A 13106-nucleotide genomic window follows, 5' to 3' on the forward strand; every position below is an offset into this window, starting at 1 on the left:
ACCTATTTTGTTGAGGGGTCTGTAATTCTTATGCAATATAGAGAGCCACGTGTAGCTAGTCTACTAATACAGCTTTAGACAAAGGCGATTATGACAGGATGGGGGGATTGATTTGTGGTAAAAATAACTCTAGCTTCGAGATCCGCACTCCCCGAGACAGATAGTTCCTAGGTTGCATCCGACTCGAAAAGCAAACAGTTTCTATCAATACTGTTATATACTTGGATCGTATGAGAAGTCTTTTGCCCCCTTAAGCCGGGACAGCATCAAGGAGTCCATGAGGAATCTTGCAGAGAAGTTGAATGAACCGATGACAGTATCCAAACAAGACTGTGCCAAGTACTTCATGCACACAATGTCCACGGGGGAAGGGAAGGAAGCTTGCCCGAGGACTTCACACGATTCGACACACTGGCATCGCCCTAAATCCATAAGCAGACTATCGACCGGTGTCCTTGACCATAGCTCCGAAGAAGTCTCGTTAGAAAACGTGACAGAGGAGCTTCGGACCAAGTACGTACGTAGAGCACGCCTCTTATGTACATTAATGTATAGTAAACCTGTGCACCCGACCACGTCATTCACCCCGTCAACCAAGTGCAGTACTCGGGTTGAGAAGCTAGGCTACGCACCGAGCAACGCAGGCTACGATGCGCGCCAGAGTGAGCCCAGCGCGCTCCAACGACAATATGTGGCCGTGTGAAGTTTGTCCATGAGTCGAAGAGAAGAGAGGCATCACCTCAACACGATCTGTTGAATGCAAGGATACTTCCTCAAGGACGGAACGGGATCTTGAGGTATATACAAGGCTTGTGGTCGTGGCAAGCAGGTAGCCGCTCGGGTGCTCGTGAGCTAGGAGCTTTGAAGAGGAGAGAATGCGAGTGTGTGCTATCGCCAGGGTTAGTCTAAAGTCATGCCCAAGTTCGGTCAACAGGCACATGAACCACTACCGAATCACCGAAGCGACGAGCTGGTAACTATACGTAGGACCAGCATATTCAATCCAGAGATGGGTGCGAGTGAACTGTATGTCTGGCATTCACTATACTGCATCGGATCAGGCGACGATAAAACCGACGAGATCGCATTCAGCACTCGACTCGACGCGAAGGTCATGGTTCTACTGGGTCGATCGCCCGGCCCGTCCGTCACCCCACCCAGCCGAAGTGGTGTGGATCCATGATAGCAAAATCTTGCCGATGATGCCTTGTACTTTTCGAGCGGATGCTCAGTACTGAGATGTCAGGGTCATGATGTTATCTCGCAATCGCCCTCGCAAGAGAAGGTGATGCGAAAGTGCCTCGTCACAAGCCACACCCCGATGACCATTTATCGCATCACGTCCACAACACAGGACAGGAGGATGATTGGATCACTGCATTCCGTCAAAACCGGCTATTCTGCCACCATCGCCAACCCTCACAAGGCCTTGTCACAGAAGCGAGCCAATCGTGCAAAGTACAGACATTAGAAGCGACAGGCAACAGCCGCCGAGCTGGGCTCGACGAGGCAAGTGGCGCTGTGAGCTTGTCCTCTGAAGCGACGATCGCACTTCATGGCTAGTTAGTGATACGGCTAGTGTGTATTTGCTGCGCCAATGATGGTGGGCGAGGCGTATGATCCAAGTTATGACACCGTCGGTCGCGTCAACCTCGCGGGAAAGGCCATCTGCCGATCGGTGCAAAGGAATCAAGGTCGTCGTATGATAAGTCCCAGGGTCATGATAAGCCCAGCTTGGCTAAACTTAGCATCCGCATGTGCAGATCATGGCATCAGACTTCGTGTCGACCGCTGGCTGAACTGCCAGCCAACCACCAAGGGAGCTGTTGGGGGGCTGAGGACAGGTCTCGCTTGCAGGACCCTGGACAATGATATAGCACAATCGAGCTGACGGATTCTGAAGTGCCCTTTGGCTGGGTTGAAGGGTGACCCTGACAGAGCTTATCAGTTCAGCATGGGTTGTGTGTTGACAGCTGCAGCTGATACCGCGTCATCGTGCAGATCCACTTATCCTGAATTCACTAGCCCCTACAGACCGGCCTCGGCTCGCCCCGCTACAGAAGAGAGTGAGGGGAAGGAGAAAGAAGAGCCGGAGTCCATTGCCCTCAGCTGAGAAGAACAGAATAGATTAAATGCATGACGTGCGAGGGGGAATGGGCGATGCCTTGTGGTGGGTTAATTGGAGCAAGAACTGAAGTGTCGGAGAAGGAGCTGAAGGATAAATAAAGACCACTGGTGGTCCAAATCCTTTCTTTTTCCCTCTTGCTCTCGCCTTTTCCTTCCTCCTCTCTCCAACCTTTCAGCTTGCCAGCTATTTTCTTCCCATTAAACACACATTGACTAAACTCCAATTGTGAGATATACTGACTTACCCAATTGCCCCTTACCCAATTGCCCCATCATGGCTACCAAGATCCGACTTATCCCCAACCTAAACTACAAGAGGTCGGGCACAAAGTCCTACGTGCACCTCTTGCGCAAGTACCGCTTCAATACAACCAAAGAAGGCCCTTACTTCTTCGCTCCTACCCTTCACCAGGTTGGTCGGGTGTACCATGACAAGCCTATCGGTGGCAAGGCACATGTGCGGCGGGCGCTGAAGAAGCGCACGGTGGGCACTGACCAGGTCGGTGAAGTTAGTGCCGAGGACGTGCAGAACGATTCAGAGTACCTGGCTCAAGTGAGCATTGGTACACCTGGGCAGACTGTGAGTCTGGACTTTGACACCGGCTCAGCGGACTTGTGGGTAAGTCAAGCACCAGATCTACCTTATGTGTCCGGAGGAGTCAGCATCGCTGAGAAGAATCAAATAGGTCTGGTCCACTAAGCTCCCCTCTGCCACCATTTCCGAGTATGGCAAGAGCCACAACGTCTTCGACCCGTCCAAGTCGAGCACTTTCAAAGAGGAGGATGGTTACACGTGGCAGATCTCGTACGGCGACGGCTCCTCTGCGTCGGGTACGGTCGGCACCGACAACGTGGACATCGGCGGCATCACCATCAAGAACCAAGCCGTCGAGCTGGCCGAGAAGATGTCGACCGAGTTCGCCCAGGGTGCCGGTGACGGACTGCTGGGGTTGGCGTTTGGCAGCATCAACACCGTCCAGCCCAAGGCCGTCAAGACGCCCGTCGAGAACATGATCGCCCAGGATGACATTCCGGACTCGTCTGCTCTGTTCACGGCCAAGCTGGGCTCGTGGCGGGATGCCAACGAGCCCGACAAGGGCGAGTCCTTCTATACATTCGGGTTCATCGACGATGCCACCGTGCAATCGTCCGGGCAGGAGATCTCCTACACGTCTATCGACAACAGCGAAGGGTTCTGGATGTTTGAGTCTACTTCCGCCACGGTCAATGGAAAGACGATCACGCGCTCCGGAAACAAGGCGATCGCTGACACTGGCACAACGCTGGCGCTGGTGGACGATGAAACCTGCCAGGCTATTTACGATGCTATCCCGGGCGCGTACTATGACAACGAGACCCAAGGTTATATCTATCCCTCCGATACCACAGAGGACAACCTTCCCGTTGTTTCGTTTGCTGTCGGCGACAAGCAGTTCGTCGTGCAGAAGGAGGATCTCGGTTTCGCCGAAGCCAAGACTGGATATGTCTATGGTGGAATCCAGAGCCGTGGCGATATGACCTTTGACATCCTGGGAGACACCTTCTTGAAGGGTATCTATGCCGTAAGTTTCCTTGGCAACTGGATGCCTATATTCGACCCGTTGCATGATAGACTAACCAATGTCTTAGGTCTTCGATGTCGGCAACCTTCGCTTCGGAGCTGTCCAACGCAAGGAGCTGCAGCAGAACCTTTCCGTGCCCTCTGAGTAATCTTATTCGACAGAAAGTATGGGTATTTCAATGATATCATGTATGAGAAGCTTATGTATAATGAGAAATTGATTTCAGTGATAATTATCGGCAATGAGCTCTCTCTTCGTGAAACGTAACCGCAGAGTCAGAGCATTCACAGCACAATAATGTTGTCTATACTTAGTAAAGATGAATTCAGGAACCTGATTAGACACAAATGTGCCCGGAATTATTCGGTAATAAGGCCAGTCACCAGCACTTGCACCTTCAGGTGGCCCTCTTCAGGGTACGGCGTCCCGAAATCACGCTTGAGTTCAATGGTGCTTCGGGGCGTCTCGTACAGCTCCATCTCGAACCGCCGAACAAGCGCTGCGATGACAAGGTAGAGCTCCGCGTAGGCTAAACTGTCCGATTGTTAGAAAAGGAACGAGAACTCAAATGTGGAGAACTCACTTCAAGCCCACACACATCCGACTCCCTTTCGAGAAGTTCACTAGATAGCGATCCAGACGATTTCCAGCGGCAGCGGCCCGAATCCAGCGTTCCGGCTCAAAGGCATGCGGGTCAGGAAAGATGTTGGGATCCATGAGAATGAAGTAGTGCGTCTGACCAATTGGGGTCTGGATTGTGGCCTTTGTCAGTATGCGAGGTCCCGGCCTATACGATCGTTGCTCGACTTACTCCTGGTGGGATTGTGTGGCCTTTATATTGCAATGCCTCCGTGGGAACGACCCGGGGTGAGAAGCTAGCGATTCCTGTGGAAAGGCGCAGGGTCTCATTGACCACTCCAGCCTAGATGAGAGTTAAAGTTAGATCTCTCGACCAAGCAACACCCATCCCGAGGAATGTGATGCTTACCATGTATGGGAGCTTTTCCAGCTCGTTCCACGTAGGGCGGGAATCCGGCGTAGGCATCACCTGCTTGAGCTCCTCTCGCAGCTTGCTTAAGATCTCAGGCCTATCAATCAGATGATACATCCCGACAGCAAGGGATCTTGCAGTGGTCTCTGTCCCTCCAATGGTCAGTGCAAAGCCATCGTTCATCAGTCGCTGCGGTGTTTTGAGATGTTCCGGCACCTTGGGCCCCGCAATAGCTTCGATGAGTGTCGGTTTTTCGAGCTTGGAGGTTATATGACTAGCTTTCAATGCTGCCAAGCCACACTCATAGAGATCCTTCTTCTGGCGAGCTAATGCGTATGCGGGTGCGCTCACTTGGCGCAGCACGTTCAGCGGCAACGCGTCGATGAGGGTTTGGATCCACGGAAAGAAGTAGGTGAGATGTCCCATTTGGAATAGGGCGTTGATTCCGTCGCGCACACCAGCATTGAAGCCTTCTTGATCCAGGTTGCCTGGGTTGAAGCCAAATGCATATACATGGATCACGTCGGCGGTCAAGGCGGCAAATCCAGCATCCAAATGAACTACTTTGTGTGACTCGTAGGCGTTGCGTAGAGAATGTACGAGTTTGTCAAGACTTTCATGGATCAGGTACTCGATGTTGGAGATTGCCTGCTTCGAGAAGAACTTATCCAAAGGCGCACGGCGTGGGCGATGGTCCTCATCGGTGATGCTGGAGAACCCAGAGCCCTCCAGTCCGAAGCGGGCGACTGTGACTGGATCTTTCTCGCGCTTACGGGCTCTAGATGCGTAGATCTCTTCATAGTAATCTGGATCTCTAATATGTACTGTTCTCGGACCGACACGGACGATAGGACCTGACTCGGTTAGTAAAATCTGCCTCCAAGAAAGAGTTCATCCCGCTAAGGAGTTCGAAATCACCAACCATATACTTCATGCATCCTCTCAATCTCCCATATGAATAGCCCCCCTTTGATCACATTATAATAGAACTCGTAGGCATGGGTGATCGCAGCGAGCTTGGGACCAGGAATCTTGCGCAAGGGATGGAAGTATAGTCTGTATATACTCCTCGCTATAAAGTAAAGGGTGACACCGCAACCCAACGCTGCCAGGGTTGCCATTTTGTTGAACGTCTAGCACCCAATGACTGCCGACTACCAAAATGTCGAACAGGTCAGAAGTAAGAAGGATACCTGGGAAGAGCCGCAGATTTTTATAACGACGTGGAGGCGAGCATGCTCGATACGACTGTCCCCGCCCCTAAAAAGGCCGAGACTGCTAAGATTCATTAATCCGTGACCGCTGAGTGGCTCAAGGTCGGCTAGAAGCCACTTCTCATGCTAGGAGTTGCAGCGCCGAACCATGACAGGCGATAGAGATCATATCGATTGGGTAAAAGTTGCATTGCAAAAACCCCGCACTTGTTCCAAAGCGGCTCGATATTATACAGGTGCTTTCCAACCCTCATGATGGCTGTGCTACGCTATGCGATGTGCGTAATGTGGAGATGGTGAAATGCGGTCGGGCGGCCGATGAACAGTGTCTTGACCGCCTAGGAAATAGCATCAACGGTGCTCGACTCTCACACCATCGACTGTGTCCCTTCGTTTTCAACCCAGTGTTCAGGCGAAAAGACCCTTTGATCCATGTAGTACGCCATTTCGAGCATCAGTGAGCAGTGTGGACGGTCGTAAAATAGGTTCTTGATGCGAGACTGGACCCTCATCGAGCAACGGACAGTCACTACTTTATTTAGTGCCTCGGTTAGATCAATAACGGTCAATGCCCAAGGGAGCGTGGCGGGCTCGACCTACTCTTCTGGTATCCCACTCGCCTCCTAGCGCTGAGCTGGGTCTGCCACTAGTTGATAACAGCCTGTGTCTTTAGTGGTCTAATCGACGCTAATGACAAGTGGGATTTCCAATCGGTTGCCAATGTTGTGTAAGAGCGCCGTGCTGGTGATATACAGGTCTGTGGTTATCGAGCGTAAGTAAACTTTCAAGGTGTCTGCACAGAGCAGCGAAGAAATTTACTCCAGACACTACCGCAGGCCAAATCAAGTCCAGCAAGGCGATGCTTCCGCTACCAGAAAAGTGAATTGCTGCGAACGGGTGCCTGACATCTTGCCACTGGAAGATCTGTGCTGCTTGAAGTACTGAAATCGACTTTGGAATGGCGCCTCGGACAAGTTGGTCATCTCGTTAGACGTAGTTCCAAATTGATAGACAGGCTGACAGCAATGGGTTTGTGTCTCGCTGGAGCCGAGTATCAAGAGGAACACCTAATCCGCATCAATGTGTCATCATCTTCCGCAGCCTGAATGGTCAAGGCATCTATCTTCAATGGCAGCTGAGGAGCGTTAGGCGATATTCTTGTCGCTGTATGACATTTGAAGGGTTTAGCCGAGAAAACATGATTGACTGTGAGGATGTACTTGACGTGAAGTTTTTAGTTGATGAAGGTAGAATCAAAGTTTGAACCAAGGTGAGCTAGACTCCTGGGTGCTGAGTAGCTCCGGAAATGCAAGTACCCAGTCTTAAGGTTCCTGAGCATAAAGTGACTTTAAATGCCGAAAGATTGGCGTCAACAAGCAGCCCAAGCGCTAAACCCCACGACCTGACCTCCGGGCCACCTGCACCCCCACCTTCCTTCCTGTTTGAGCAGGGCAGATTAGCTTAGTTTAGGTTCATCAATTCCAACGGGCATCAAGTTTCAAGTCCATTCTCACAAACATCTTGTACCATACTCATTGTCTGACCCTGTCATAATCAAACAAAGATGGCTTGCACAACACATGTCGTGTATGCTTCCTCAAGGCTTCCATTCGATCTCTACCTTTTGTCTGATGTCATTCTCCTGAGCTCATATCTCAAGATGTGCTTTGTCTGCCCGACAGTCTGATTCTCAAAGCCTGCACCCAGTCAATCCTTGCACAACCTCATGGCGATCCAAATGCGTACCCGTGAGGTCAGAAGGTAGTATCGGCTGATCGGAAATCGACCAGACACAAGCTGAAGGCAGGGTCATAGGGAGTATCTCCAAAATTGTTTCCCTGCCAAAGTGGCAAGTCTCGCGGCCTATAACGATGATGTTTCAACATACTGCATGAATCGGCAAAAAATAAAGAGTTTCCTCGCTCCGAAGACAACCGATTGAGTCAAATATGGGCATATTCCAGAAATCCCAGGTGACAGACCCCAAGGGAAAGGGAGTAACCAGGTGTGTGATTCAAAAGTACAGTTCGCTAGTAAGGACTAAGAAATCCGAACTGACTCCTTGTTAGGACCAGGCTATCACTGGCAATACAATGCCAAGACAGACGGCTTAGCCACCCAAGACCTGCTTTGTGAAATTCACAATGTTTCTCCAAAGACCGCTCGCTTCCCTTCCATGGCTTGACCAGAAGCACACACGATCGGTCCAGTCAGGATCCAGTATGTTACTGGGAGGTATCGTACCTTTCGAACCCCGCCTCAATGCATCTAGCAGCACACGCGAGGAAGTGATTGAATGGATATGCATGGCCCTACTAGGAAACGTTGATTTGTTCAAGTGGTCAAAATCACTCCTTGCTGGGTCTCGAGCCTCTTTAGGGAACAAATCCAACAGCATCGGAAATTAGTCGACGTGATCAGCCCGGACTGCTATTTTCTCGACTCCCTTGCCTCTGAAATGTGTCGTTCTCAGTGCGGAATTTGCTGGTTTTGATTGGCCTACCCAGGGCTGTCGAATCCGCCTACCAAGCGCCTGTGCAACATAATCCTGAGCATTCCGGTGGACGGGAAGGCGAATTCTATTATTTAGCTAATCTTACCTAATTCCCTTGAGCACAACCACACCTGAGTCAATCAAGATCTCACGAGGAAGGAGCGTTGACGGTGTGATTGCTTAACCTTCTCCCTTTGTTGTCCAAGCAAGGGCGAGAGGAAAGAGATGAGATATAAGTGCACAAGTATCCCTCCGATGGGGGATGCTCAAGATTTCTTGTGCACTATCACATCGTCGTTCTAAGCTTGCTAGCTGCCCAGACTACGGAAATGAACCAAACATTTGAGAAAGACCCTCATGGCAAACAGTTGCCAGCAGACGTGACAGACGGCACAGTGGAAGAGACTTCGCTTGAAGATGAGGATGATGCAGTCCTTCGAGCAAATGGCCATGAGGCAGTCATGCCCAGGCAGTTCAACTGGATCTCTGCTTTAGGCCTGGGGTTTTCGATCACCAACTCATGGATCGGTTATCTTGTGCGTACTTTCGGGTACTCCGAATGGTGCTTCTGCTGACACTATACCTCGATGGACTAGAGCAATTTTGGACAAAACCTGAGCTATGTCGGTGTGCTAGGCTGTATAGTTTGCCTAGTGCTCGGGTGGGCGATTCAGCTTGTCATCACCCTGGGACTCGCTGAATTGGCGTCAGCATTCCCCGTAAGGAGAAAATCCAAGCTTGCATAGAGCTATTGCTAACTCTGCAGCAGTCTAGCGGAGGTCAATACCACTTCTGTTACATTCTCAGTTCCAAGAGTACCCGAAAGTATAATGCTTACATCGTGGGCTGGCTCTCAGTGTTAGCCTGGTGGTCGGCAACGTATGATGCTCGCCTGTCAGGATTGTGGACTATACTGACACTCTTCTAGATGCTCAGGTATCTCACTTGGCGCGATTTTAATCCAGGGGATTGTGTCTTACTATATCCCGGGTTATGAGGCAACTCAATGGCGTACTTACTTGATCTTCCTTGCAATCGCAGTCTCAACCCGTAAGTCCTGTTACTTGTTTCCTCCGATTGTGTCATACTAAAATCTTACCAGTGATCCCGCTGTTTGTGTCACCGACTAAGATGTCATGGGTGACGCAGTTGACGCTCTTTCTAACCTTGGCCGGGTACCTTGTTTATCTCATCACCGCTCTAGGAATGCACGACCACGTACAGGGTAAGTCATTTGCAGTGGCATCGAATGAGGCAAACAGCGGGTGGAACAGTGGTGCGGCCTGGTTGCTTGCCATAAGCAATGCCATGTATGCATTTGCTTCCGCAGACGGCGGTAAGAATAGCAACTTTCACGGTTACGATCATTGTTGACTTTAACAGCCATACACATCTCTGAGGAGATACCACGACCAGGGCGACGTGTCCCGCAAATCATGATTATGACAGAAGTCATTGGTATCGTAACCAGCCTTACGATGATTGTGGTTCTTCTGTACTTTGGCCATGATTATGAAGCCATCCGAGACTCTCCACTTCCCAGTCTCGAATTGGTTTCTCAAGTGTCAGTTTGCTACTAGTTCTTTTTTCGCGGGCGCTCTGACCTTCATCAACAGGACTGGAAGTCGAAACGCCACCCTCGGTCTACTCATTTTGCTTTGGGCAATCTATGCTTGTATGACAGGCCACTGATTCCCCTCACTATACTTTGATCGAGAGCTAATCCAGTGAAGCATGTATACCACCGCAGTGGGTGACCTCTGGTCGGATTGCCTGGGCACTGGCTCGCGATGTAAGTGCATGCAGCATGGATACGAGCACGGTCTCAAGCCAACGAGTACTGATCGTTTCCATAGGGCGGCACACCCTTTCCAGAATATTTTACCAAAATCAGCCCGAAACTTGACTTCCCCGTGCGTACTACGCTTGCTTCCTTCGGGTTCTGCTCCATCTACGGCCTCCTCTACCTCGCGTCCACCACGGCTTTCAACTCGACCATTAATGCCGCCGTCCTCTTCCTCAATTTGACATACATTATTCCCCAAGGGTTGCTTCTGTTACGAGGTCGGTCATATCTTCCAAAGCGATATTTCGATCTCTCCTGGGTTGGCTATATTTGCAATATCTTCTCGGTGATCTGGCTATTTTTCCAAGTTGCCTTGAACTGCATGCCCCCGCACCTTCCTGTCACTTTGCAGTCTATGAACTATAACTCGGTGGTACTGACCGGTGTCTTTGTGATTGTGAATGTTCTTTGGTTTGTTGCTGGCAGGCATACTTTCCAAGGACCCCAGATTGACGCGCATGCGCTGCGCCTGGGAGGGCTTTGAGCGGGGGTGGAAAGCGAGCTGATCGCGTCGCTGATACCAGCTCTGTGGCTGCGCGTGGCGCGCACACTAAGCCAGCCATCATCTTTCGGCTCATGCTACTACTCATGTTAGCTATCAGCACCAGACAGTTGTCTCCTTACTGACGCCCTCTTCATTTTGACACCCATCTTGGCTTGTCCGGATTGTCCTTGAACATCTCTCTATCCTAAACACTAGCCCATGCGACATTTTAAGGCTGAAGGTCTAGAACACGCATTGACTGCCGCAGCAAAGGATGGCTGAACGCCGATCTAGTAGCGCCTAGTCACCTTGCCAATGGTCATCTCGAAGCCTCTGTGGTTTTCAGCCACGCAAACCTTGTATTCATCTTGCCTGGCGATAATGTGATATGATGTGATATGACAGGTCGATGGGGCTCAATTCTCTATCTATAGTATCTATGGATGCCTGTGTTAATGGTGTCGAAGTACGTACTTTTGCCTAGTCTCCAAACCTTCCAACGGATTAGGAAAGAGGTGATTGAGACCTACAGTGACTTCCTCCACCGCTCTTGGATGAGCCATTAACTCCGAGAAAGTGGCGGTTCCTCATCACTCATCACTTTCTGATCAGATCACATCTCTAATAGGGGGCTATCTCATTCACCCCCTCATCCAGATCCTCTCGGCATTGGAGGTCACCCCTCCTGAGGTCTCCATTCACCAGCTGCTAAGCATACATGACAGGCTGATGGAAGGCTACTACTCCGTTGTCTCTCATGCTAAAAAGCTCACTAGGCTCAGATCCCTGTCGGTTTGCTCCGGGTTTGCCGGATTGGCTGGATTGGGTTATCCCGCCCAATCTATCAGAATGTTTGCTATGCTGCCATCGAAGGGAGAGCGGAAATGAAATCTATCGTCTTGTGGGGGTGTAATACCTCTGATTACTGCTACCTGGGGTATGAGAGAATGAGCCAAGCGATTTGTGGATGTAAGTTGGGAGGATTGGGGGCAGACGCGGTTACTAACTTAGGTATCTCGTCCACCCGTTCCTTTGTCCATCCCGGTCGATTTATAACTAGTCAGTCTGGTTTCTAATTCTGACTCTCTAGCGTCGACACCCACACATGCTGATAGCCAGCACACAATATCGCTCCCTAGCTCACTAGCGATGCCAATCTCTCTCGAGCATCCTGGGGAAGACGCTTTTCAACTAGTTCCGAGTTTTGTTTGACGGATGCGCTGCTGCCAACAGGGTGTGAATCATCATACCACACTACACACTGAGCGATCCTCTTCAGCGACTTCCAACCAGAATTATCATATCTTTTCGCTGAGACTAGAAATCACCCATACTTCTAGTCGACCGCCAGATTCCAGTCTCTTTGCACGATGTCCGACCATAGGCTCTTATTGGCCTGTGTGAATCAAGCGACACCTTTCAAATCTCCAACAAAGCAGACACCCAGCATCGAGCATAGTCAAGACTCCAGACGTCGAACTGCCACTTATGGGCAGGGTACTGGCACTGTATGGACCCGGAGGATCTCGTTGTCGTCTTCATGTTACTCAGCGGACCACTTGCGAAGAATGACGATGCTATCATGAGTGACGGCAAAAATGGCTATGCCGATGCCTATAGAACCTGAGAAACGGTCGCAGAGTCTGTTTACCCCTTAAGTGGATTCTTTGCTCTCCGGGGCAGTCCGGCGAAAGGGCGAAGAATCTGTTGGCTCTTACGTTCAAAGAGATTATAACTCCCTGACCTTCCAACTCGACGAACAGGCTTTTGGACGTCCTTTTGAGATCCAGAGTACTTGACCAGAACCAATCGACTATGCTTTCACTCGATGACGTGCTTTCAGCCGGTGAATTATCGTCTTGTTGGGATACTTTGCTTGAGCTGCCTAATCTATGCTTCACCTTCGGTGCGTTACAACCACAACAGCTCAGCCGTCACTGCCGCTTTTGGTGCTATCATAACGAGCTGCTCAATGACGGGGTGGAAATAGGTTGCAGTGTGGCTGCTCGAGTGGGCAGGGGATGCTGTGAGCATCTGCCTTCCTGTAATGATTGTCTCGAATTCCTCGGCCCAGCAAGGAAGATGTTCGCTCAATCCTGATAATTCGAGAATTGCGGGTCACAGGTATTGGGCGTCGGGCGTATAATTACCCAATGTATTTTTTCTGCAGCGAGCTGACATGATTCTGTGACGGTCGATGCGTTCCGAGCTTTCTGACCACAGTGCACCATGTTGACACCGAGGGAAGACTCGCGTAAGAACCATGAAAGGAGGATAAGCTGATGAGCTAATCCTTCACTTCTACACTTATACTAAGAGCCGACCTGATTGATCGATGGCTGTGTCTGCAGTACCGGTGGTATAGGATCTATGCGATCGTCTTCGATT

General features: G+C 50.5%; 4 protein-coding genes across 4 annotated transcripts in view; 2 read left to right on the forward strand and 2 right to left on the reverse strand.

The window, feature by feature from the left end:
- pbs2 (mitogen-activated protein kinase kinase PBS2) overlaps positions 1–463 on the reverse strand; it is a gene marked incomplete at both ends in the record, with an annotated part of 3132 nt that extends 2669 nt beyond the window's left edge. The window contains one exon of the mRNA XM_025588153.1: positions 448–463. Coding sequence (XP_025443054.1) covers positions 448–463 — 16 coding nt within the window. The remainder of the gene's footprint in view (positions 1–447) is intronic.
- Positions 464–2146: 1683 nt separating this feature from the next.
- On the forward strand, positions 2147–3935 carry BO95DRAFT_103235 (pepsin-like aspartic protease). Its single transcript, XM_025580328.1, has 3 exons — positions 2147–2746; positions 2814–3689; positions 3757–3935. Exons 1-3 carry the CDS (start codon positions 2402–2404, stop codon positions 3835–3837), a joined length of 1302 nt encoding a protein of 433 aa, XP_025443055.1. The 5' UTR covers positions 2147–2401; the 3' UTR covers positions 3838–3935.
- Positions 3936–4048: 113 nt separating this feature from the next.
- BO95DRAFT_411932 (cytochrome P450) lies at positions 4049–6108 on the reverse strand (the record flags this gene model as incomplete). The annotated part of the gene is made up of 5 exons (XM_025584225.1): positions 5603–6108; positions 4678–5534; positions 4501–4611; positions 4273–4439; positions 4049–4223 (listed from the first exon to the last, which is right to left on the reverse strand). The coding sequence occupies exons 1-5, from the start codon at positions 5799–5801 to the stop codon at positions 4049–4051; spliced, it is 1509 nt and encodes a 502-aa protein (XP_025443056.1). The 5' UTR covers positions 5802–6108.
- Positions 6109–8539: 2431 nt separating this feature from the next.
- On the forward strand, positions 8540–10795 carry BO95DRAFT_472957 (putative GABA permease). Its single transcript, XM_025589692.1, has 9 exons — positions 8540–8924; positions 8985–9107; positions 9158–9267; positions 9317–9438; positions 9491–9724; positions 9772–9952; positions 10005–10063; positions 10122–10180; positions 10245–10795. The coding sequence occupies exons 1-9, from the start codon at positions 8718–8720 to the stop codon at positions 10716–10718; spliced, it is 1569 nt and encodes a 522-aa protein (XP_025443057.1). The 5' UTR covers positions 8540–8717; the 3' UTR covers positions 10719–10795.
- The last annotated feature ends 2311 nt before the right edge of the window (positions 10796–13106 follow it).

Source organism: Aspergillus brunneoviolaceus (assembly GCF_003184695.1).
Source record: "Aspergillus brunneoviolaceus CBS 621.78 unplaced genomic scaffold BO95scaffold_27, whole genome shotgun sequence".
Classification (NCBI taxonomy): domain Eukaryota; kingdom Fungi; phylum Ascomycota; class Eurotiomycetes; order Eurotiales; family Aspergillaceae; genus Aspergillus; species Aspergillus brunneoviolaceus.

Excerpts from the sequence above, each read along its gene's own strand:
- BO95DRAFT_472957 (XM_025589692.1), top strand. The coding sequence starts at position 8,718 with ATGAACCAAACATTTGAGAAAGACCCTCATGGCAAACAGTTGCCAGCA. Across the intron at positions 8,925-8,984 it reads ACTCATGGATCGGTTATCTT|AGCAATTTTGGACAAAACCT; the intron begins GTGCGTACTTTC and ends TCGATGGACTAG. Across the intron at positions 9,953-10,004 it reads CTCGAATTGGTTTCTCAAGT|GACTGGAAGTCGAAACGCCA; the intron begins GTCAGTTTGCTA and ends CTTCATCAACAG.
- BO95DRAFT_103235 (XM_025580328.1), top strand. The coding sequence starts at position 2,402 with ATGGCTACCAAGATCCGACTTATCCCCAACCTAAACTACAAGAGGTCG. Across the intron at positions 2,747-2,813 it reads CCGGCTCAGCGGACTTGTGG|GTCTGGTCCACTAAGCTCCC; the intron begins GTAAGTCAAGCA and ends AGAATCAAATAG. Across the intron at positions 3,690-3,756 it reads TCTTGAAGGGTATCTATGCC|GTCTTCGATGTCGGCAACCT; the intron begins GTAAGTTTCCTT and ends CCAATGTCTTAG.